At 43.1% G+C, this 24,622-nt stretch overlaps 1 protein-coding gene across 2 annotated transcripts in view; it reads right to left on the minus strand.

Moving 5' to 3' along the window:
• Window positions 1-340: 340 nt before the first annotated feature.
• LOC110489074 (protein eva-1 homolog B) overlaps window positions 341-24,622 on the minus strand; it is a 79,636-nt gene continuing 55,354 nt past the window's right edge. The window contains exons 1-4 of one of the 2 annotated variants that reach the window (XM_021561641.2): window positions 20,103-20,462; window positions 4,144-4,296; window positions 1,938-2,037; window positions 341-1,739 (exon numbers count right to left, since the gene is read on the minus strand). In XM_021561641.2, the coding sequence (XP_021417316.1) occupies window positions 1,303-1,739; window positions 1,938-2,004 (504 nt within the window). In that variant the 5' untranslated portion in view covers window positions 2,005-2,037; window positions 4,144-4,296; window positions 20,103-20,462 and the 3' untranslated portion in view covers window positions 341-1,302. Of the gene's footprint in view, window positions 1,740-1,937; window positions 2,038-4,143; window positions 4,297-20,102; window positions 20,463-24,622 lie in introns of those variants that run through there. The other variant, XM_036947774.1, reaches the window with a different exon arrangement.

Genomic DNA, 24,622 nt, shown 5'->3' on the forward strand with positions numbered 1-24,622 from the left:
CGACAATAAAATAAGACTTTATTTCGTTTAGATAGACCACTGGGTTTTGCCAAAACATTTAGTAAACAAGTTTTCAAGATATTGTACTATAAAAATCATATCTATTTAACATTTCAAGGCACACATGGGAGCAATTGATTAAGAATAACAGTTCACTATGAGTGACCTTACAATCCATTGTAATTAAATGGTTCAACTGAGGTTTTTCAGTTGTTAAATTTCAGCCCTAGACAATCTTTATATTGTACAGTATATTCAAAATACATAGTCTAGGAACATTTTAAGAAAGAGCATTGTTTGTCTAAAATACATTAAGTGTAACAGAAACAACCACAAGGCCTTTTGAGTTTCCCACTTTAATTACTTAATTTCCCCTAGTGTAATTGGTTCTGAAAACAGCCTAAAACTGTGTTCTTAAACTGAGCAAACTGAGCAGTCCAATTCCAAAATGACTTTGAAAAATCGTCTCACCGAATCCATTTCTATTTTCTTACTTAGGCAAAGCTATTTTCTCACAGAAGGTTCCAAGACCACTCTAAAGCATTGAGGATAATTTCCTAATATAATGACAAACAGCTCACGGCACTGTCCCGCTGTAAACTCACCAGTGTTGAGGGAAACATGGCCCCATAGCAAACAAAAGAAAGTGACCTCTCATTGCAAAATACTTGGTCCCTACTCCCTACAGTATCTCTGGCTATTTGTCAATGGCTGTATTAGTCCTTCCTTACTCCCTTTGTGTTTTTCTAAGGGCAATACTTTGTTCAGGCATCTCTCCACACTGTAGACTCCAATTATGATAAATGTTCCCGTTCACATGCCTAAATCACAAAGCAGCAGAACTGGTCTCAAAGGTGCCTTGTGGTATAACTCCATTATGGCAGTGGTAGTAGGTGACAAATGTTGATGGGGGAAATACATTCACACAGCACACCACTATCACATAGTGTTAGAGTCAAGACTTACACTTCAAGGGCCTGTTCAGAGGGATGTCACGTTACAGAATGTTCAGATAGAAACTTATCGTGCAGAACAGATATGTTTGTCTTTCAGGTAGAATAGTGAATTTTGTCAGCTCTATTCATTATATTTCTATCTGCAACATTCAGAAGATTTCACATCACTGAATACACCCCAGATCGAAGTAGCACGCCACTTGTGACCTGTCTGTATACAACAGCATGAGTGACACCCCTCATGGGAATCTGTCTTTGGCGGGTGTGGACCACAGTGTACCCCCTGATTCCATAGCACCATAGTTCTATATAGTATGTCCATTCAGTGGCCCAGTAGTACTGGACGTTAGTAGTAGTGCACCCGACCTATAGTGCCTGTTCCTGAACCCAGGATATCAGGCTGCCCATTCCTCCAGATCTCCCGTATGATTCGCTCCCTCTCCTCCAATCGCTGTGCCCTCTCTAGCTCCTCGGCCGACGTGAACACGTTAACGCTCAGTGTCCCGTCCGATTGGCTGTGGTTGTGGTGGTTGCCAATGGGAATCTCTGTGGTGGGCATGGGGGCAGGTGCTTCGACGTCACCCTCCTCTTCCTCATCCTCATCCTCGCTATCTTCATCACATTCGTCCTCACTGAAGTCCTTCAGGTGTTTCTTCTCGGGCGTGGAGGCCGGGATGTTGGTGCGGGGCTTGCAGGAGATCCGGATGACCAGGAGGCAGAGGGTGAGGACCAGGCCAAAACAAACCCCAATCACAAAGTACAGCCCAAAGCTCTCTGGGTTCTCTACAGGACAGAAAAAGATAACTGGTAATTTCACCTAGTATAACAAAACCCCACAATATGTCAAAAAGGCATTGTGCTAGTAGCCTAAATCAATATTGTTATGACTGGCACATTGGTGATTTTGTTTCATTGATTTATTTTGTGGTACTTTAAAAGCAATGTGAGAACTGCTGATGTTAAAGTGATTGATTGATTGACCTTTGATGTGTGCATAGGCAGCTATGCTGTTGCTCAGGAGGTCCATCTCTTTCCTCTTTGCGTCCATGCTGACGATATATCCAGTAGCCTTTGCTTACACCTAGAACAAATAAACACAACCCACTGCATCAGAATTCCTTGCGATCTCAACTTCAATGCCATGCATGCAATGGCAAGTACTGTATGCAGTAATGTATGCATGAATTCAGTTATTCCCACTGTGTACCACAGAAAGTTCCACAACAAACAAACTGACACGAGACTTGGCCAAAAGACACATGCTACCCTCATGCTACCCTCATGCACCCCACCGAAACACTTCTGCTACCACAAACCCCTATAATTCCCCTCCCCTTTAAAACGTAGTTAAAGTGTTTTCCGAGTGCCTCTAGTGCCACACTAGATGTTTTCTTGTTTGCTATCGCGCCAAACGCACTGACCACAGAATATCTCCATAGGGAAATGTTCTCAAAAGTGGTATTACACGTTTATCAGCTTTCAAAGCAGAATTACTTTCACATTGTTCCTCAACTGTAGTGTATGATATACTACATTTTTCTACATAAGACCGAATTGAGCCGGTCGGTCACATATGTCTTTGGGTGGGTGAGGACCAGGCCTAACTGGTCCAACTGTGGCAAACAAAAGCTCCACTTATTCGTCCTCAAATACCAACCGCGCAAACTGGGTTCATGACGCATTTGGAACATGGTCCTGCCTGTGAGCCGTGACAGGCCTCTACAGTGAGGGTCCAGGGGTCAACTCTCTCCTCAGAAGCCAATGAACAGCACTTCCTCCAACGAGCCTCCCGGATCAATGGGGGCAAGGCCTAAGGCCGTCTGTGTTGTTTTTACAGTACCTGTTTAGTTCACCCTTTCAATTTCCCTGACTGACACAAATAGGTGAACACCTGGAAGACCTGTGTTGTTGCTATTGTTTGACTATGTATTTTAGTCCCTGACTGAAACAGAGTCACTGGGTTTTCCTTTTTTAATCTTGTTTTGAAGGCAGCTCTGCCTGGAGAGCAGAACCAAATGTGAATGATTGAGTTTAGACAAGTAATTTAATTGGTTTAAGTTTTGGCCACTGGGCTTATATCTGGTGACGCTTTCTGGTCGTCTGAGTCTTTTCCTCAGCGTTTCCTGACGCTCTGTTTGGCTCCATTGTGTTCCTGCAGGCCCTCGATGGCCCGGTCATTACTCCCTCACCTCAGACTCCCCAGGAAGTCTCAAGTTTCCCTCACAGAGAACCTTGCGGCGCCACGCCTCGCCACACAACAAAAGTATGACGCCTGGTCCTGCTTCTTTTCCTATGTGGTCTGTTTTTATTTTCTGTCAATTACATAGGCTAGGCTATAAAGGCAAGCCCCTGTGCTTTTGAGAGAGAGAGCGAGAGAGAGAGAGAGAGAGCGAGAGAGACTGTTTCCAATCAGAGTGAGAGGCTGGGTGGATTCTCCCATATGGAACACTCTATCCACAAGGCCCTGCTGGGTCTCTCCTGCATTTCCTGTGCAACCCCCTCTCTTCACCCTCAACCCTTGTCATAGCCCTTTCCTGCTGACTCTGCCCTTTTCTCGTCCGCTCCACTATTGTTCTCCCCCCGACCCGCCTTGATGACATCCTCACATGGAAGGCACATGACACAGGAAAACCAAGATGCTATAGATAGTGACACAGGGGCCCAGCCAATACGAGTCTCCCTGAACCCTTCAATGTGTTAGCATTAGCCTTCGATCCCTTTCATTCTACACGTGTTCTGTGTTATGGCTCCCAGGGGAACAAACATGTTGTTCAAGTAGGACAAGATGGCTGACTCTAGCACAGTCACATAGAGCACTAACCCGTGGAATTGCTCACAACAAGCTAAGTCATAGCACATGGCATGATATTCTCATAGCCTACAGATCGTTGACATCAAAAATGGCACAGGCCACCTGTTTTTGTTCTGTCACCTCAACATTGTTGGCTGATCTCTTCAGTCTATGGATTTTACACTAATGTGAATCCCGATGATATTATACTGTTGTTAACACGCTCATTTGTTAATGCAGCAAGGATTGAAAAATGCAACAAAAACATTGGTCAACCATATGTATTGCACATGCCTGACTCTTTAAAAAAAGCACAATGCTCTTTCTCTAAGATATAAAGATATGCAATAACAAGCACAGACAGATGTACACCTTGTATTGTATCATAAACCTTACCATAAAATGAAGCTGTAGTGGTAACTATTCAGTCCCAGCTCATGATGGAAGTGGAGAGGTTTGCTGAATGATTGAGCTACCCTCTCTCTCTGTCTCTCTGGATCTACGCCCCGTGCCCTTCTCTCCTCAGGCCGAACAGTTCATTTGGCCGCCCTGAGACAAGAACAAACACACAGACACTCACACAGCCGTCAGCTTACATCAGATCCAAACTCACTGAGGCGTTGGCAATGCAAACAATGACAAGCCTTTTGCTGTTGCCGAGGGATACACAGTCCGGCAGCAGACAAAATACAGGCTTTGCTTTCAGTAGTACAAAAGTTCATATTTCGATACGCAAACGCATACATATACAGTGCATACTGTATAAATACAATTTACATACACATATGTTCAAAAGACATGCAAGTAACTATGTTATAAACGTTAAACACTGAAACACTGCACTTGTTCATGTATGGAGGCTACACAACAATAAATGATGTGCAAGGAGGAAGAGGCATTTTTTTGGTGGGGGATTTGTCCATGGTGTTTGTAATCAAACATGACAAAGATTGAATTCTCACTAGGTTTTTGTGTGTATTCCTAAGCACTGATATGTTTGAAGTAAAGTCAAAGCTGCTTACAATGAATGAAAGTATATCAAATATCTCTGATAAAGTCACAGGCTGATGTTTCCCTGGAAACAGTTCAACACATAAACTTAAGTCTCATCCCATCTCTGACACATCAAACCACTGCAATATCCTCAGAGCACTTTGTCTCCAAGAAGTAGAAATCCTAGTCTATAAACCCGACAGCCACCGTATATCTCACAGAATATGAGCAGCTCTTTAAATGCCAGGTGGGGAAAGAGGACCGTGAAAAACATTTAACATTTTTTCACAAACCCTTTATGTGTTGAGAGGAAAAAGCCCAGTGCCAGTTTGAGTTGGTTTAGCAGGGCCTCTTTGCTTCCCAGTGCAGATTTTGATCTTGCTGACTCTTGCCAGACCCTATGTACACTAATGCTGGGCCGAGAGAGTGTTTGGGGCTAGCAGGGACCCAGGGAACAGTCGCCATGACAGCATCTCTCCACTCCAGGCCACAGAGTCATATGGTCAGTGAGCCTTTTGTTTTGGACCACAGAAGTGGGTTCCATCTGCACACTCTTCCTGTTTTTACATCCTTCCTTTTCAATTACTGCAACTTGTGTTTGAACAGACAAGGTCAACTTTCCCCCAGCACATAATTCCTGTAGCCTGGTCCCAGATCTGTTTGTGTTGTATGTATAGCCAACTACAGTCATTGTAATTGCCAAACAAAAACAGATCTCGGACCAGGCCACCTTGGCCTGATCCTTGCTGAGCTATTTGAAACAATGCATCATCTAGGCAAAGCAGCCAGTACCCGCATAGGATACTGTCTAAAGAGCTTAGGTAATGAAGTGTAAGGTCCGAGTGATTTCACCAGTTTTCCAAGGTCATGGCTAATGATTGGACTGCTAACTGGGCCCAACTGCTCTTTTCTCACAGTGGAATGCACCAGAATGGAATTAGTCAGAACTCAGGCATCTGAGAAGGGTGGTTAAAGACAACCGGAGACTCGTTTAAAGCCAATCTAAACAATAATTAACCTGGGCCTGTTGTTTTGTTTTGTTTTTGTTTTGCCCTGAGGAAGAAATTATGAACAGACGTGCTCTCCACCTCCCTCAATCCCATGACTCAAATTTCAGTCATGTTCTCCAAGTGACTTAACGTTCTATTCAATAGCAGATGTTGCCATGCCCCTTCACTGCTGGAGAGAAAAACACTGTTCACATATGTTTCAGTGTTTCTGCAGTTTTGGGGACCTTGAATGCTGTGCTGAAAATGTTCTGGCATATTACTCCCTTCAAGAGCCTCTAAAGGGGTTCAAATGCTAACTGGATCATTATGCCACTACAAAAAAAATGACATAAAACCAAAACAGGGTTTTCCTACACCGACATGCCAAAGACCCTTTATGGTACTGGAAAATAAATGGAGGCACATTCTAAGCTAATGTTGTGTGAGAAGGCTTCAGCTTTGAAGGCCTCACTCATAGATTACGTCACCTCGCATGCTACCAAATAATGCCTGTCATTCAATCCTAACTGACCTCATATCCTCAGGTCAAACAATTTGAACACACAATCCACTTCCTGTGTCCTCAGTCACATGGTGGGCAGCATCAGTCAACCAATGACTTCACATTGAAGCCAATTAGTGTGTACTTAAGAGTGTAAGAAAAGTGTATCTTGACACCATGTCAAGATACAAAAACAATGAAAAGTTCATCCAAGTCTCCAATAACTGTAAGGCAAATAGTGCTGAAACTGACGCTGAGGTAAACAACATGTGGTGTTGTGAGGCCTGGGAAGAGTTCATTCTCTATTTCTGACTGACAATTGTTTGCTTTGGTTGGGAGGACAGAGGAACCAAATGAAGGAAAACCCTGTCCGTTAAAGTTGTGATATTTTTGTTCTTATCATCTTGCAGAAGAGCACAGTAGCTTTTCCTTTCCTACCATGTTTCCCCCCTTACATCCGGTTGTACCGTCAGTCCGGAACCTAGTCCAGACAACTGCCCTTAACTCCCACTCCTTAAACGGCAGCCCGCCACTTGGTTTGCTATAAAGCTGGGTCAAAGAAACGTAAAAAAAAATGTGAATTCATAGATGGAGGTATGGAAACAATGAACAACTGTCCACAGAGTCAACATGATAGTTTTAAAGTGGGCCTTTAAAGTGAATGATAACATTGTCTAATTGTCTGAGCTAATCATGCTGTTATTGTCTTGTGGGGAGAAGCTGATTATGCCGTCTCTCTAGATAAAGATAGTTCCTAAATGATTGACTAGCCACATAGTGACAGGGACCAACCTCAGAGGCAAGACTTTTCGCTCCTATTACCAAACAGAAGCCCTTTTCCCTAGATACATGTACACTATAAACCATTAATAAAGTATCTAACCATAGTACTCCTCTGCCGCGTCTGAGAAATCACATTAACAACCCATGAGTAGGAATTTATCCAGGGAGTGTAGCCATAATTGAATAACAATGAGAAACTGCATGAAAAAATACAAATCCCACAAGGGAGCGAGTACACCTGCTTCCTCATGATAATGACACACTTTGAACCACAGAGGGACAGGGATATTTTTGATACCTAGAATTTCTGTGCTGCCGCAATTTTTCCCTGGCACAATGGATGCTCTTTCTGTAGTTTGCCTGGCATAGGTCTTCAGTGAGTTGAACAGCCCAGATTTGAATTTAATCACATTTTGTTGTTTTTATGCACAGATATAGCCTATTATGCAACTCTGGCATGGGAGATCAGAGACATAGCTGGTGTCACTTTGAGTTTGAGTGTAAAGTGAGGACAATTTTATAGCATTCATCAACTTTGCCCCTGACAATGTTAATTAAAATGATCCTTGTTTCTTATATTTTTCTTTCTGCTACTGAGAGAGAAAATCTGTATGTGATTAATGATCCATGGGATCAAATGGACCACTGAGGAGTAATTTATTCATTGTTTTGAGCACATGGAGGCAGTTCTAAGCTCAATATACTCCACTTGACTTTTGCAACGTGAATAAATACTGTATGCTAGAATTGTGCAGCCTGTAGAGCTACTGCTTTGATTTACTTTTTTTTCAATTTTTCACCGAAAGCCATGATGTGAGATTCTGTAAGTAGCAGAAAAGCAGGTTAATGGCTATTCCCTAGATGCTCATAAACTGAAGTTGTATCACAGCAATATCTACTGAATGTTTTTTTTCCCATACCTTTCCTATTTTAACAGATTTCTGTAAAAGAGTTAACCATGTGGCTTCAATCACGGCAGTGCATGGTCTCACAATCTTTCTCTAGCCTAAACCCAGCCAACCAAGATCCCCTGACCACCAACCAAGGCAGGACAGCATCCAAGTCCAGAAAAGCCTGAAGTTCAAGTTCAAGCTCCCTCTGGGATTTGACTAGAAGGGATACAGCTTTTGTCATTTAGATTTTTTTTGTATTAGGTTAGGAGAACATATGCAGCAGGTTAGGAGAATATACGTAGCAGGTTAGGATATTTATGTTAAGGTAAAGAAAAGGGTTAGGGTTAGGAAAAATGCCCCCCCAAAAAACTTTTGATGTTAATTTGACAGAAGCTGTATCCCTTCTAGCCATGACCCTCTCCCTGAGAAAGACAGGCAGAGGTGCAGGCGGTAATGTTCCACCCAATAAACACGGACACTTTTCCTAAGAGCTAGGGCTCTGTTCGCCGGGGCCTGCAAAAGCATTCAGAGGGTAGGCATCTGGTGAAGGCATTTTCTGTCCAGCGCGGCCGGTCTTTCTTGACGACAGTAAAGGGTTGTAAGGGCATTTCAGAGAAAAGAGAGTGTCTTCCTTTCTTGTTTTCTCTTGACGTGGGATCTTGGGGATCAAGCTGTGCTAAGTGTTGGTGCTGTTTTCCATTGCACCGTGCCCTGGCCATGGGCAAGTACTGTGGGGGGAATTATTTCAGTTTGAGCCCAGTCAGACATGTGTTTGCCATCAGGCCCAGTGACACCAAGCACAAGGTAGAGCTGACCCCAAAGATGTCTGCCAGCTGAGAGTATGGGGAGCTCCACTGAGCTGAGACTCAGACGTAGAAAATCTGCTTTTCGTTTTCTCCTCCCGAACAGCGAGCAGGGTTGCCACCCAGTGAAGGTGGTTTCCAAACATTAGCCTTGGATTAACTTTCTCTGGGTTATAAGTGAGCCATTTTAAACTGCCCACCAGGCACAAACTGGGAGAATCAACCATTTTTGTAGATAATTTTTTACCCAACTTTTAACCAAAATGCACTTACATGGCTCAAAGATTGTTTTGATTTCACTTTCAATTCACGCTCATTGACAACGCAATCAAATGTAAATGAAAACTTGACATTGTACCGACATTTGTGCACAGTGGGTGGACAGTTTTGATAAGTTGTTGAATTTGACTTTAGTCTAACTTAACAGCTTTTTAACACTGGGACCAGAACCTTCTTTCATGGACCAGAACCTTCTTCTCATCCAAGGCATTACTAAACATTCTGATCTAATTCACAGGGCGGATACTCAATAAGGAAGTTATTTTGGTTTCTTTATGTCATACTTCTCTACGTGAGGCCATGATTTCATTTAAATGGAGAGTGTCATCTTCAAGTCCACTCCAACTTGGTTCAGCAGAGAAGCCTCTATGCTTTTCAGTGCGAATGTAACTGCAATCCGTGACAAACCGAAGCAGGTATTTGACATAAGAAATTATCTAGCGAGCAATCTCTTTAACCCACGAGGATTGGGCTGGTGGGGGTATGGGGAGTAATGGAGATATGGGCCCATGGGGGTGGAGGTTAATAGCGGCCAGATGTGGGGTTGAGGGGTTTGATGTTAGACAGAGACAAAGTGCTGCTCTCCTATGGAAATCCAGAAGAGAAAACACATGCTCTATCACCATATCAACTTTATCATACGTGCTCCATCGCAATCCAGCTCATGCATGTTAACATTAGAAGCCTCCTCCCTAAGTTTGCTTTATTCACTGCTTTAGCACACTCTGCCAACCCGGATGTCCTAGTCGTGTCTGAATCCTGGATTAGGAAGGCCACCAAAAAACCCTGAAATGTCCATCCCTAACAATAACATTTTCCGACAAGATAGAACTGCCAAAGGGGGCGGAGTAGCAATCTACTGCAGAGATAGCCTGCATAGTTCTGTCTTACTATTCAGGTCTGTGCCCAAACAATTTGAGCTTCTACTTTTAAAAATCCACCTTTCCAGAAACAAGTCTCTTACTGTTGCCGCTTGCTGTAGACCACCTTCTGCCCCTAGCTGTGCCCTGGACACCATATGTGAATTGATTGCCCCGTATCTATCTCCATAGCTCGTGCTGTTAGGTGACCTAAACTGGGATATGCTTAACACCTCGGCCATCCAAGAATCTAAGCTTGATGCCCTCAATCTCACAAAAATTATCAATGCAACTACCACCGTACAACCCCAAATCTGTAAACACAGGCACCCTCATAGATATCATCCTAACCAACCTACCCTCCAAATACACCTCTGCTGTCATCAACGAGGATCTCAGTGATCAATGCCTCATTGCTTGTGTCCGTAATGGGTCTGCGGTCGAACAACCACCCCGCATCACAGTCAAACACTCCCTAAAACACTTCAGCAAGCAGGCCTTTCTAATTGACCTGGCCAGGGTATCCTGGAAGGATATTGACCTCATCCCATCAGTAAAAGAGGCCTGGTTATTCTTTAAAAGTGCTTTCCTCACAATCGCAAATAAGCATGCCCCATTCAAAAAAATTTAACCAGGAACAGTTAGGCAGTTAGGAAAGCAGCTTTTTCAAACAGAAATTTGCATCCTGCAACACAAACTCCAAAAAGTTATGGGACACTGTAAAGACAATGGAGAATAAGGGCACCTCCTCCCAGCTGCCCACTGCACTGAGGCTAGAAAACACTGTCACCACCGATAAATCCACGATGATTGAGAATTTCAATAAGCATTTTTCTACTGCTGGCCATGCATTCCACCTGGCCACCCCTACCCTGGTCAACAGCTCTTCACCCCCCACAGCAACTTTCCCAAACCTCCCCCATTTCTCCTTCTCCCAAATCCAGATAGCTGATGTTCTGAAAGAGCTGCAAAATCTGGACCCCTACAAATCAGCAGGAATTGACAATCTGGACCCTCTCTTTCTAAAATGATCAGCCAAAATTGTTGCAACCCCTATTACTACTTGTTCAACCTCTCTTCCGTATTGTCTGAGATCCCCAAAGATTGGAAAGCTGCCGCGGTCATCCCCCTCTTCAAAGGGGGAGACACTCTAGACCCAAACTGCTACAGACCTATATCTATCCTACCCTGCCTTTCTAAGGTCTTCGAAAGCCAAGTTATCAAACAGATCACCGACCATTTTGAATCCCACCGTACCTTCTCTGCTATGCAATCTGGTTTCCCAGCTGGTCATGGGTGCAACTCAGCCACGCTCAAGGTCCTAAACGATATCATAGCCTCCATCGATAAGAGACAATACTGTGCAGCTGTATTCATAGACCTGGCCAAGGCTTTCGACTCTGTCAATCACCACATTCTTATCGGCAGACTCAACAGCCTTGGTTTCTCAAATGACTGCATCGCCTGGTTCACCAACTACTTCTCAGACAAAATTCAGTGTGTCAAATCTGAAGGCCTGTTGTCCGGACCTCTGGCAGTCTCTCTGGGGGTGCCACAGGGTTCAATTCTCGATCCAACTCTCTTTTCTGTATACATCAATGATGTCGCTCTTGCTGCTGGTGATTCTCTGATAAACCTCTCCACAGACGATAGCATTCTGTATACTTCTGGCCCTTCTTTGGACACTGTGTTAACTAACCTCCAGACAAGCTTCAATGCCATACAACTCTCCTTCTGTGGCCTCCAACTGCTCTTAAATGCAAGTAAAACTAAATGCATGCTCTTCAACCGATCGCTACCAGCACCTGCCCGCCCGCCCGTCCAGCATCACTACTCGAATATGTGGACACTAGAATATGTGGACATCTACAAATACCTAGGTGTCTAGCTAGACTGTAAAGTCTCCTTCCAGACTCACATTAAGCATCTCCAATCCAAAATGAAATCTAGAATTGGCTTCCTATTTTGCAGCAAAACATCCTTCACTCATGCTGCCAAACATACCCTCTTAAAACTGACTATCCTACCGATCCTTGACTTTGGCGATGTCATTTACAAAATAGCCACCAACACTCTACTCAGCAAATTTGATGCAGTCTATCACAGTGCCATCCGTTTTGTCACCAAAGCCACATGCACTACCCACCACTGCGACCGGTATGCTCTCGTTAGCTGGCCCTTGCTTCATATTCGTCGCCAAACCCACTGGCTACAGGTCATCTATAAGTCATTGCTAGGTAAAGCCCTGCTTTATCTCAGCTCACTGGTCACCATAGCAGCACCCACCCATAGCATGCGGTCCAGCAGGTATATCTCACTTGTCACCCCCAACGCCAATCCCTCCTTTGGCCGCCTTTCCTTCCAGTTCTCTGCTGCCAATGCCTGGAACAAATTGCAAAAATCACTGAAGCTGGAGACTCATATCTCCCCCCTCACTAACTTTAACTTCTTTGGGACTGGGGGGGGGGGGGGGGGGGGGGTATTGAGTAGCTTGGATAAAAAGGTGCCCATAGTAAACTGCCTGCTACTCAGCCATAAAAGCTAGAATATGCATATAATTAGTAGATTTGGATAGGGAACACTCTGACGTTTGTAAACTCATTGCCTATCGAATATACAGTGTCTATGGGGTCATATTGCACTTCCTAAGGCTCCCACTAGTTGTCAACAGTCTTTAGAACCTTGTTTGAGGCTTCTACTGTGAAGGAGTCTGAATGAGTCAGGGCTCTGGCAGAGTGCCATGAGCTGATCAAGCGCTCACGTGAGAGCGACCTGCTTTCCATTGCATTTATGAAGCCAAAGGAATTCTCCGGTTGGAACATTATTGAAGATTTATGATAAAACCATTCTACAAATTGATTCTATTCTTCGTTTGACATGTTTCTACGAACTGTAATATGACTTTTCATCTAAACTTTCGCCTGTACTTGCCCGCGCCTCGAGAGTTTGGATTGTGTACTAAATGCGCAAACAAAAAGGAGGTATTTGGACATAAATGATGGACTTTATCGAACAAATCAAACATTTATTGTGGAACTGGGATTCCTGGGAGTGCATTCTGATTAAGATCATCAAAGGTATGTTAAGATCATCAAATTAATATTTATAATGCTATTTCTGACTTCTGTTGACTCCACAACATGGCGGATATCTGTATGGCTTGTTTTTGTGTCTGAGCACTGTACTCAGATTATTGCATGGTGTGCTTTTTCAGGGAAGTTTTTTTTAGATCTGACACAGCGGTTGCATTAAGGAGAAGTGGATCTAAAATTCCATGCATAACACTTGTTTCTTTTAGCAATGTTTATTATGAGTATTTCTGTAAATTGATATGGCTCTCTGCAAAATCACTGTATGTTTAGGAACTACTGAAAACAACACGCTGAGATTTTTGGATATAAATATGAACTTTATCGAACAAAACATACATGTATTGTGTAACATGAAGTCCTATGAGTGTCATCTGATGAAGATCATCAAAGGTTAGTGATTCATTTTAGCTCTATTTCTGCTTTTTGTGACTCCTCTCTTTGGCTGGAAAAATGTCTGTGTTTTTCTGTGACTAGGTACTGACCTAACATAATCGTTTGGTGTCCTTTCGCTGTAAAGCCTTTTTGAAATCGGACACTGTGGCTGGATTTACAACAAGTTTATCTTTAAATGGTGTAAAATACTTGTATGTTTGAGGAATTTTAATTATTGGATTTCTGTTGTTTTGAATTTCGCGCCATGCAATTTCACTGGCTGTTGGCGAGGTGGGACTCTACCGTCCCACATATCGCAGAGAAGTTAAGCACCAGCTGTCAGAGCAGCTCACAGATCACTGCACCTGTACATAGCCCATCCAACTACCTCATCCCCATACTGTTATTTTTTTGCGCCTTTGCGAGTATCTCTAAACCGTATCTCTGCACATTCATCTTCTGCACATCTATAACTCCAGTCTCTATCACTCCAGTGTTTAATTGCTAAATTGTAATTATTTCGCCACTGTGTTCTATTTATTGCATCACCTCCCTTATCTTACCTCATTTGCACACACTGTATATTTTTTTATATTGTGTTATTGACTGTATGATTTGTTTATTCCATGTGTAACTCTCTGTTGTTGTTTGTGTCGTACTGCTTTGCTTTATCTTGGCCAGGTCGCAGTTCGAAAGGCTAGCCTAGTGGTTAGAGCGTTGGACTAGTAACCGGAAGGTTGCAAGTTCAAACCCCGAGCTGACAAGGTACAAATCTGTCGTTCTGCCCCTGGACAGGCAGTTAACCCACTGTTCCTAGGCCGTCATTGAAAATAAGAATTTGTTCTTAACTGACTTGCCTAGTTAAATAAAGGTTAAAAAAATAAATACTAGCCTATCTGGTTAAATGGTGAAATTAATAAAACATTTATATAAAATACTGTACATACAGGGCCCAGGACATTGATGCTCAGAATTGGAACTTAATGAGTTTGTGTGTGTGTGTGTGCGAGAGAGTATAAGTGGGAATGTGTGTGTGAGACAGAGCGTGATGATGTGTGTCCATGCATACACCCATATGTGTGTTCATTTTTGCCTCCTCATATGCACCCCTGTGCTTTGTTAAAGCACAGTAACCCTCAGGTGATCCCCAACCTCAAGCTCCAAAAATAGAGTCGTGATCTTTGATCGATCTGGGCCAGCATGTACCATCCGACCACAACCACACACTGCATTCATTACACAAGACTTGTGATTACCCTATGACACAAAATGTGTTAACCCTTTCCATGAGTGGCTGGGCAGAGTCAACCATGTCCTGTTCACAAACAAGTAGAGCTGGTTTCCTGGACATAAAATAAGCCTAGTCTTCTGGGAAAGTGACACGTGCTGTCATTTTTAGTCTGTATGGTATGAGTTCTTTAGTTCGTCAGGGTACAGTTTTGTCGGAGCTGGACAAACGACTTGTTTGGTGTAGACCATAAATATTTGATAACCGACCTTAAACTATGATTCAATCATAAGATTGAGCTTCTGAGTCAAGTGTCTCTTATTTAATGTGCAATCAATGAATACTAGAGATACTTTACAAACGTCACTGTACCAGTTTCCAGAGGTGTGAACTCGAGCCACATGACTTGGACTCGAGTCAGACTCGAGTCACAAATATGATGACTTGAAACTCGACTTTGACTTTAACACCAGTGACTCGTGACTTGACTTGGACTTGAGCGTTATGACTCGACCTGACTTGATACCCTCCCTAAGCCCAAATATTAAAAATGATACTATTAAAAAAAGTGTGCAGCGCATTAACTGTTCATTTAACGGATTACATTTTGAATCGGACAGCAGCCAATCAAATTGTGTCAGCTGAGAAAAAGTTGCGCGTGGTAGTGCAGAGGAATGTCGGCGGGTGAATTCAGTTGGAGCCCTTGGAAAGATGATACCCCAAATAATTACATTCGGATATAAAGACGACACTGTATCAAATGGATTGCAACTTGCAAAACATGTGGGAAGAAATTTACAGGCGGAGGAGCAACAATTTCCAACTTTGTTCGACATTTGAAGCTGCACAAAGAACGGTAAGTCGTGGCTAATATAGCCGACAGCTATATATTTTATTAATTTACTAGTGTATCTTGTAGCAAACGTAACGTTAAATCAATGAGCCTCCACACAGTCAGTCAGTGCGGGAATGTGATCGTTGCACCCAAGATTGAGCTTCAACTGGCTAGGCAATTGGTAGCCTAAGTCCTGCCTGATGTTACTGCTGTTCCTAAATCGATTGACATACGTTAGCCTACTGTAACCACACAGAGAGAGAGAGAGAGAGAGAGAGAGAGAGAGAGAGAGAGTGTGTCCATGGAAATATAAAGTTTATTTGGAAAGTAGTTAATATATATATATGTTTTTAAAATCATTCATGATTTGCGTAAATGTAATATACTAACTATTACTCTTGTTAAAAATATGAAATTGTATTACATTTGGTGAAGAGCACATTATGACTTGTTTAGGACTCAAAACTCGTAAAACAATGACTTGGTCCAAACCTCCAGTTTCTGTGTGCTTAACCCTGTCATCTTGTTTTTATTCCTTTTTCACCATATGGTACCTCTCTTCCCCCAGATTCCCATGTAAAGTTTTAAACAAATTCTACCTTAATTGCAGGGCTCTTTATGTTCTTGGACATTCACATGTGTACAGAGATAGAGAGGCTTAGGCAAACCCTAGTGGATTTAGCATGTCAAACATCCCCCTAAGTCTAAGGAGACCAGGGAGAAGCAGTCATTAGAAGGCATTGAGGCTTTATGAGACAGCAGTGGTTTTAGTTGGAGTCTTGCTAAACACAGCTTCAGAGATAAATCACTCATCAACCTATTATTTGTCAATGGCGAATCTGAATCGGATACAGTCTTGTTGGCTTTACATCTGATTAGACAAGGCAGTTCATAGCTTCTGCGTCTCTTTGGAAACCTGTTTATAACGTTTAATGGCTACTGGTCTACAAAATATAATAAATATACTGTGCCTCCCACTTCATTTAGATAGCATGTCTCAAACTCTCTCTCATGTTACACAACAAAACAAAAATTATACCAACACACGTGAGAGTAATGGTTTACTCACCCTAAGAAGTCAGTTTCTGCTAGGCGAGAACAGCAAGACCAAGGCAATGGCTTAAATAGCAATACCAAGGCATCATTACAGGATTGTAGTGATAATAAAGCAAATACACCACTCATAAAAATACACCACTCATCTTGATCCAGGGCTACTGTGGCTTACATAAGTATTTACCCCTTTGGTATTTTTCCTATTTTGTTGCCTTAACCTGGAAATCAAATAGATTTTAGGGTGGTTGGTATAATTTGATTTACACAACATGCCTACCACTTGGAAGATGCAAAATATGACAACAAAAACAGAAAACTTGAGCGTGCGTAACTATTTAAAAGTCAATACTTTGTAGAGCCACCTTTTGCAGCAATTACAGCTGCAAGTATCTTGAGGCATGTCTCTATAAGCTTGGCACATCTAGCCACTGGGATTTTTCCCCATTCTTCAAGGCAAAACTGCTCCAGCTCCATCAAGTTGGATGGGTTCCGCTGGTGTACAGCAATCTTTAAGTCATACCACAGATTCTCAATTGGATTGAGGTCTGGGCTTTGACAAGGCCATTCCAAGACACTTAGATGTTTCCCCTTAAACCACTCAAGTGTTAGTTTAGCAGTATGTTTAGGGTCATTGTCCTGCTGGAAGGTGAACCTCCGTCCCAGTCTCAAATCTCTGGAAGACTGAAACAGGTTTCCCTCAATAATTTTCCTGTATTTAGCTCCATCCATCATTCTGACCAGTTTCTCAGTCCCTGCCGATGAAAAACAAACCCACAGCATGATGCTGACACCACCATGCTTCACTGTGGTGATGGTGTTCTCGGGGTGATGAAAGGTGTTGGGTTTGCGCCAGATATAGCGGTTTCCTTGTCAGCCAAAAAGCTCAATTTTAGTCTCATCTGGCCAGAGTACCTTCTTCCATATGTTTGGAGAACACCACATGCCTTTTGGCAAACACCAAATGTGTTTGCTTATATTTTTCTTTAAGCAATGGCTTTTTTCTGGCCACTCTTTTGTAAAACCCAGCTCTGTGGAGTGTATGGCTTAAAGTGGTCCTATGGACAGATACTCCAATCTCCGCTGTGGAGCTTTGCAGCTCCTTCAGGGTTATCTTTGGTCTCTTTGTTGCTTCTCTGATTATTGCCTTCCTTGCCTGGTTCGTGAGTTTTGGTGGGTGGCCCTCTCTTGGCAGGTTTGTTGTGGTGCCATATTCTTTCCATTGTTTAATCATGGATTTAATGGTGCTCTGTGGGATGTTCAAAGTTTCAGATATTTTTTTATAATCCAACCCTGATCTGTACTTCTCCACAACTTTGTCCCTGACCTGTTTGGAGAGCTCCTTGGTCTTCATGGTGTCGCTTGCTTGATGGTGCCCCTTGTTTAATGGTGTTGCAGACACTGGGGCCTTCAAGAACAGACGTATGTATACTGAGATCATGTGACAGATCATGTGACGCTTAGTTTGCACACAGGTGAACTTTATTTAACTAATTATGTGACTTCTAAAGGTAATTGGTTGCACCAGATCTTATTTAAGGGCTTCATAACAAAGGAGGTAAATACTTTTCTGTATGAAGTTATTATTTTCATTTTACTTCACCAATTTTGACTATTTTGTGTATGTCCATTACATGAAATCCAAGTAAAATCCATTTAAATTACAGGTTGTAATGCAACAAAATAGGAAAAATGCCAAGGGGGATGAATACTTTTGCAAGGCACTGTACAGTATGTGTGTCTGTGAAAGCACTCTGAAGCGCTCTGTTGTCTCCTGTGCAGCAGAGGGCCAGGCAAATGGTTTAGAGTTTAGACAAGCGTTTCAAGTCAAGGATTGACCTGTGACTCCTTAGAGGCCACAGATAAGGCAAAAACCCCAGTGATAAAACATGGGGCAGTGAGATTGAGGAGAACAAGAGGATGGTGGGGAACATAGCTGGGAGAGGTCAGATACAAGTCAACTGTCCCAAAACACGCTTGAGGGTTAAGGCATTCACACTTATCCTCTGTTATCTGTCACTTTATCAGATTGACACAGGGAGGGACAGCAAGCTGCCTGCCCACTTAGAAATGCTAATTAGAGGGGACCGCTGAGAATGGCTATCTCCTACTGATAAGAGGAGCTGACCACAGCACTCCAGTAGAGACGGTGTGTGCATGTGTATGTGTGTGAGACAAAACCATTATTCTCCCCCCCACACACACACGTACGCACACACACAGGACCCCTATATGTTGATGAAACGGGAGGGCTGCACATCAGTGAAGCATGACGCTCCCACCTCGGCTCCCCCAGATCGTATTACGCTGTTGATGCGGCCCTCACCAAAATACAGAATGCGGCAGGATGTTTGCATTTATTGCGGCGAAAGTGAAGTAATTTATCACCGCAAGGTTAGCCACTGTGCAGCCAGCTGCATCAGCCCTGCTCTCTGGCACTGATCCATCAGATACATGTTGGGGCAGTGAGCTCTTAGCTCTTGTAAGAGCTCACGTTGAGACACTTGTTGAGACACTCAAAGGTGAGCATTGCTTCTCTTGAGGACATTCCAACAAGAACAGTATAACCCCTATAAATGAGCTTGGATCACGTAAAGATATGAATATAGCTACTCTTCCCGGAAGGAAGGAAACAAGCTACAACACACAGCGCTGGAACCTATAGCTGTGTGTTCTACTGAGTGCACTGACAGAAAGGGAACTTCTAGTCGTCATTAGAGTTTTTAAAGTGTTCCTAAACTCTTGCTAACCACAAGAGTACTGCTTTGCAGAGTTCTGAAGGAACATAAACTGCAAAACATGAAACAGCAGACACTCATTGAAACCCCACTGTACCTAGACACACACCACAGGTCGCACCCCCATAAAAATCAGTCAGTTTAAGCTAGAGATATCAGGTTTGCATTAGATGCATCTCAATCCACTGCATCTGCCTATGTCACACTTCCACATCTGTGGTGAAAGGTGAAAGAGCTAGAATGGTGTTTGTCACAAAAATCAGTCTTCCCAAACTATTATGACCCCTCTATGGAAAGATGAGACTTTCACGAACACGATGGTGTTCTCCGTTTTGCTCTTGGGACGTGTCTTGGGACTCGTCTGAAGTCAGTACAGCCGATCTGTCAACTTCTGTCTGTAGAGTCCGAACAGTTTGGGCTACACACTAATATGATACCAGTTGAAAAAAATGAATGGAAGTATGTATATATGTGAAGACTGTTTAGTGCCAAAAATAAGGGTTAAATACATGCAAAAAATAAGTTACAAATGTTTCCTGATCTTTCTTATATCTCTCAGATATAGGGGAGACATTTCAGAACAAACTTCCTTTAGATTTTTTGGGGACTATCTGTTGTTCCATGTAGTGAATCTGTCATTCAACGCGTTGGTATGGGCTAATAGCAGGACGGCCCAAAATATTTTAAAACATATTTTTGTGGGATACTTCAAGGGGTATTAAAATTCAAAATCAAATAGCAAAATGATCCTTTGACCTTCTCAAAAAAATTCCATATAGCTTAGTAGAACACCCTCCCCCGGCTTAAGCATGGCTTATGGGTTTTAAGGGAAACGCAAAAAGTTACAGCCTTTACATTGTAAATACAGTGATTTAAATACCTCGTTGAGGTTCATATGTTATTGTACATACACAGACTGGGGTTGTCACACTCACCAAGTAAGTAGTACTGTCAAAGTGTCCTCTTAGGAAAGTTAATTCCTGTCGAGATAAGGTAAGGCTCAATGCTAGCCTCAGTCAAAACAGTCCACTTCTCGCATCCAGGTTGGCAAAATCAACACAACAAGCAATCCTGACTTTGTCAATCTTGCTCGTTCCTTGTGTGTGACTACTGCTGTTCTCCAGTCCCGGAGCGTGTAGAGAAACCTATAGGGAAGAGGTGGTGGCTTGTTCTGAATAACAGACTTTCCCTCTCCCTCACGGTCTCCACTCTCTCTGCCAGCAGCAGGAAAAGCTGTCATACAACCTCTCAGAAAGAGAGAGAAAAAAGGAGGAATGAGGAACTGCCAAAAATGAGCAGGGTTTGGGAAAGAGGGAGGGAAGAAGGAACGAGGGAGGGAGTATTGGGAAGGGAGTTCTTCCCCCTCGTCCCCTCTGTTAAGGAAATGGGCAGGAAAAACACAACCCCCGACAAATGAAGGTTGATTTTCCACACTGAGTACAGAATGACAGAAAACACAAACAAAAACAAAACATGAGGCATGACAGTGATGGATTGTCGTTTACCTTTGGAGCTATTAATAATAACTGTATATAAGCAACAAAACACACTGTATTGCAGCTTAAGCCTTTTTGATTTGAAGATGAATGGGAAAGTGGGACTTTTGGGGGGTAGGAGTAAACATGTAGTCTGAAAAATATGTCAACCCCCTCACAGTTGTGAGCCACACTCATAAACATATGGCTATCAATTTGATTTTATAATCCATTATAGAGAAGAAAATGAAGACTGAAGAGGTTTGACTGCATAAAATGTGGTATCTATCTAGTAACTGTCCTTGCTGAATAACAAAATAACGCAAAACCATGTAAGTATCCATAGTCTTTTGAACACTTTTGGAAAAAAGCCTACTTTTCAGGCTTAGCACTTGGCCGTGACAGCATGACATGGCCATAAGTCCTACATTACGGGCTCACAGCACATGCTCATCTTGTTTTGTAACCCAGACTTACTAGCAGGGAGGAAACCCCCAACCAACTGAAGAGAGTGAGCAGTAAATACACTGGGCCACCAAGCAAAGCCTTGACCAGATTTAATTAAAGCCAGACGGAGTGGGTGGGCATGGAGATACAGTATTTCCCATCAACATGGACAGGGTCTCCATGGGAATCCAGGGAGGGGAAGACTTCTTTACAAAGTGCTGTGAAATCAATATTGAGAAGCTGCATTAAGAAGTGCGTCATCGAGTTTCCTAATTTCTCAATGAGGTCAATGTCGGCGCAAAGCTGTTATTGTGATACACCCTGCTGCTGAGGTGGAAAAAGAAAGAAACATGGTATTGGGATACGTCCCAAATAGCACCCTATTCCCTATGTGGTGCTCTATGGGCCCTGGTCAAAAAAAATAGTGCACTATAAAGGGATTAGGGTGCCATTTGGGATGTAGCCTTGGTTTCTGTCCACATATTTCACTCATTAACCCACGCTCACAAGAGAGCAGAACTTAACAACCCATGATGGGACACAAGCTCTTTGGATGCTCTGGAGATGGATTCAGTTCAATTGGACTCCTTCGCCACTCCAGTTCAAACATTCTCCCTTTCTGCCTCTCTTCCCAGATGTTTTGCTTTTCCCTTGTCCCTAATAATAAAAGTTGGAGAAGAAAAAGAGACAGCAGAAGGCATCTCTCCAGCACCCCCCCCCCCCCCCCCCCCACCCACCCACCCCCGTGTCAGCTGAAGAGATGGGGGAGATGAGAGGAGGAGTGTGGGGTGGGTTGGGTTGGAGCAGTTGGTTTTAAGACTGCAGTCCTGTACGTGCATGGGCACACACATACTATATTGAGCTCTAGGATCTCAGTGTTTTTTTCTGAGGTCGCCAGGCAGCTCCATCCCTGATCACATTCCTGCCTGGATGATCTTCTCATGGCTGGCAGATGTCCCCCTGTCCCTGGGACTGATTTACACTCCAACACTGAGAGAGAGGTGTGTGTGTGTGTGTGTGTGTGTGTGTGTGTGTGTCCGTGTGTCCGTGTGTCCGTGTGTGTGTGTCCATGTGTGTCTGTTAGGGGTGGAGAGGTGGTAGAATCTATGGAAGCCTCCAGGCTGTTACTTAAGCATACCTTACAGAGGGGCGCAGTGAGTCAAGGTTGTGTAGACCATAGATTATGAGAGGCTTTTGTCACAGGAAGAAGGAGTGGGTGAGACTTTGTTCAGAGATGTGAAGGTTCTATCTCTAGACCAGGTGGGAGAATTAAATGAACGAAGGACGATGAAATGAGAGGTGGATGGATGAAGGAAGGAGGAGGGGAAGATCTCAGACAAGATAGCACTTGTTCATTGAGCGAGCTGCTGCTTGAGGTGATAAACTATAACAGCCTGGCCTCATAGACGAGACGTAACATAGTAAAAGTACATCTGTGACACTAAAATTAGTATGATATGTTACGTTTGATATGGGGAAGATGGTGGGCGTATAATGCGAACGTCTAGCAACCAAAATGTTGCATGTTCAAATCACATCACGGACAACCTTTGCATTTTAGCTAATTAGCAACTTTACAACACCGTACAACGTTTTAGCTACTTTACAGCTACATAGCATGTTAGCTAACCCTTCTCCTAACCCTAACCCTAATCTTAACCCTTACACCCTAACCCTGACCTTAACCCTTAACCCCTAATCCTAACCATAACCTGGCTAAGGTTAGCCCAACAAGCTCTCACAGTCTCACTCCAGAATTAGACGTTTATTTTCGTTTCTCCAAACGTAAAATTTCGAGGTTGCTCCAAAGTCAAATTTAGAAGTTTAATGGAGAAATTTACCAAAAATCCAGAAACTCCCAAGTGATTTCATACATTGAAACTAGTTCAGTGGAGTTTGCCCTCTCCCGTTTCTCTGCCTGTATTGCTGTACTGAAACAGCTGCAAAAACGTTGCTGGATGCAGGCCTCGCTCTGCTCCGTTGCCAGTGAATTTACAATTCAGACAAATGTTTTTATTGAACGCTTAAAATGAGCAATTATTTTCAAAAGTACTGTCGGTTTTAATACTAACATTTGTGATTATTTTATATCATTATTTCACGTAGCTGACTGCCACAGCAGTGGAGATGGGTAACAACTGCACATGTGTGCTCTCGGGGGAATCCCTGTCATGTAGAAACTGCACGATATGCCCTTATTCACAGATGCACGTTTTTTGGGGGGCAGAGAAGTGAAGACAGTGTTACACGTTAGTTATACAAAGTAAACCACAACCTACAAATGTCTGACAACAACATACTTGCTACTAGAGGGGCACCGATGAATGTTGTTGAACCGTATTTATATGAGCCTGAGTATTTGAACAAAGAATTGAGGCAAATTGAGCTTCAGATGGTCGCTGCCACCTTAGCCACCAAAGCCGCAGCAGTAGCTGGACCAAAGCCGCAGCAGGAGCTGGACCAAAGCCGCAGCAGTAGCTGGACCAAAGCCGCAACCCATCCCCAGGATCAACACAGGCTGGTGGTGCAGATGTGGCAATTGTGCTCCAATGGAGCGAATGAGGATTGTTTGAGCTGCAGAGAATTTGAGTATGTGACTACAATTACTACAGAAATAGAGGAACGTAATGATGATAAGGAGAGGTAAGGTTGCTTTTGCGACCACAGGTATTGTGCTGCCCACATAAACGCTGGTGTCCTGGGAACAATTTTAGGTATTCCAAAAATGTATTGGTGACGCAACCCTGTTCCAGCTGGGCAAAATGGACAATTACAGTGCCTTGCGAAAGTATTCGCCCCCCTTGAACTTTGCGACCTTTTGCCACATTTCAGGCTTCAAACATAAAGATATAAAACTGTGTTTTTTTGTGAAGAATCAACAACAAGTGGGACACAATCATGAAGTGGAACGACATTTATTGGATTTTTCAAACTTTTTTAACAAATCAAAAACTGAAAAATTGGGCGTGCAAAATTATTCAGCCCCCTTAAGTTAATACTTTGTAGCGCCACCTTTTGCTGCGATTACAGCTGTAAGTCGCTTGGGGTATGTCTCTATCAGTTTTGCACATCGAGAGACTGAATTTTTTTCCCATTCCTCCTTGCAAAACAGCTCGAGCTCAGTGAGGTTGGATGGAGAGCATTTGTGAACAGCAGTTTTCAGTTCTTTCCACAGATTCTCGATTGGATTCAGGTCCTGACTTTGACTTGGCCATTCTAACACCTGGATATGTTTATTTTTGAACCATTCCATTGTAGATTTTGCTTTATGTTTTGGATCATTGCCTTGTTGGAAGACAAATCGCCGTCCCAGTCTCAGGTCTTTTGCAGACTCCATCAGGTTTTCTTCCAGAATGGTCCTGTATTTGGCTCCATCCATCTTCCCATCAATTTTAACCATCTTCCCTGTCCCTGCTGAAGAAAAGCAGGCCCAAACCACAATGCTGCCACCACCATGTTTGACAGTGGGGATGGTGTGTTCAGGGTGATGAGCTGTGTTGCTTTTACGCCAAACATAACGTTTTGCATTGTTG

Source organism: Oncorhynchus mykiss, chromosome 2 (assembly GCF_013265735.2).
Source record: "Oncorhynchus mykiss isolate Arlee chromosome 2, USDA_OmykA_1.1, whole genome shotgun sequence".
Taxonomy (NCBI): Eukaryota; Metazoa; Chordata; class Actinopteri; order Salmoniformes; family Salmonidae; genus Oncorhynchus; species Oncorhynchus mykiss.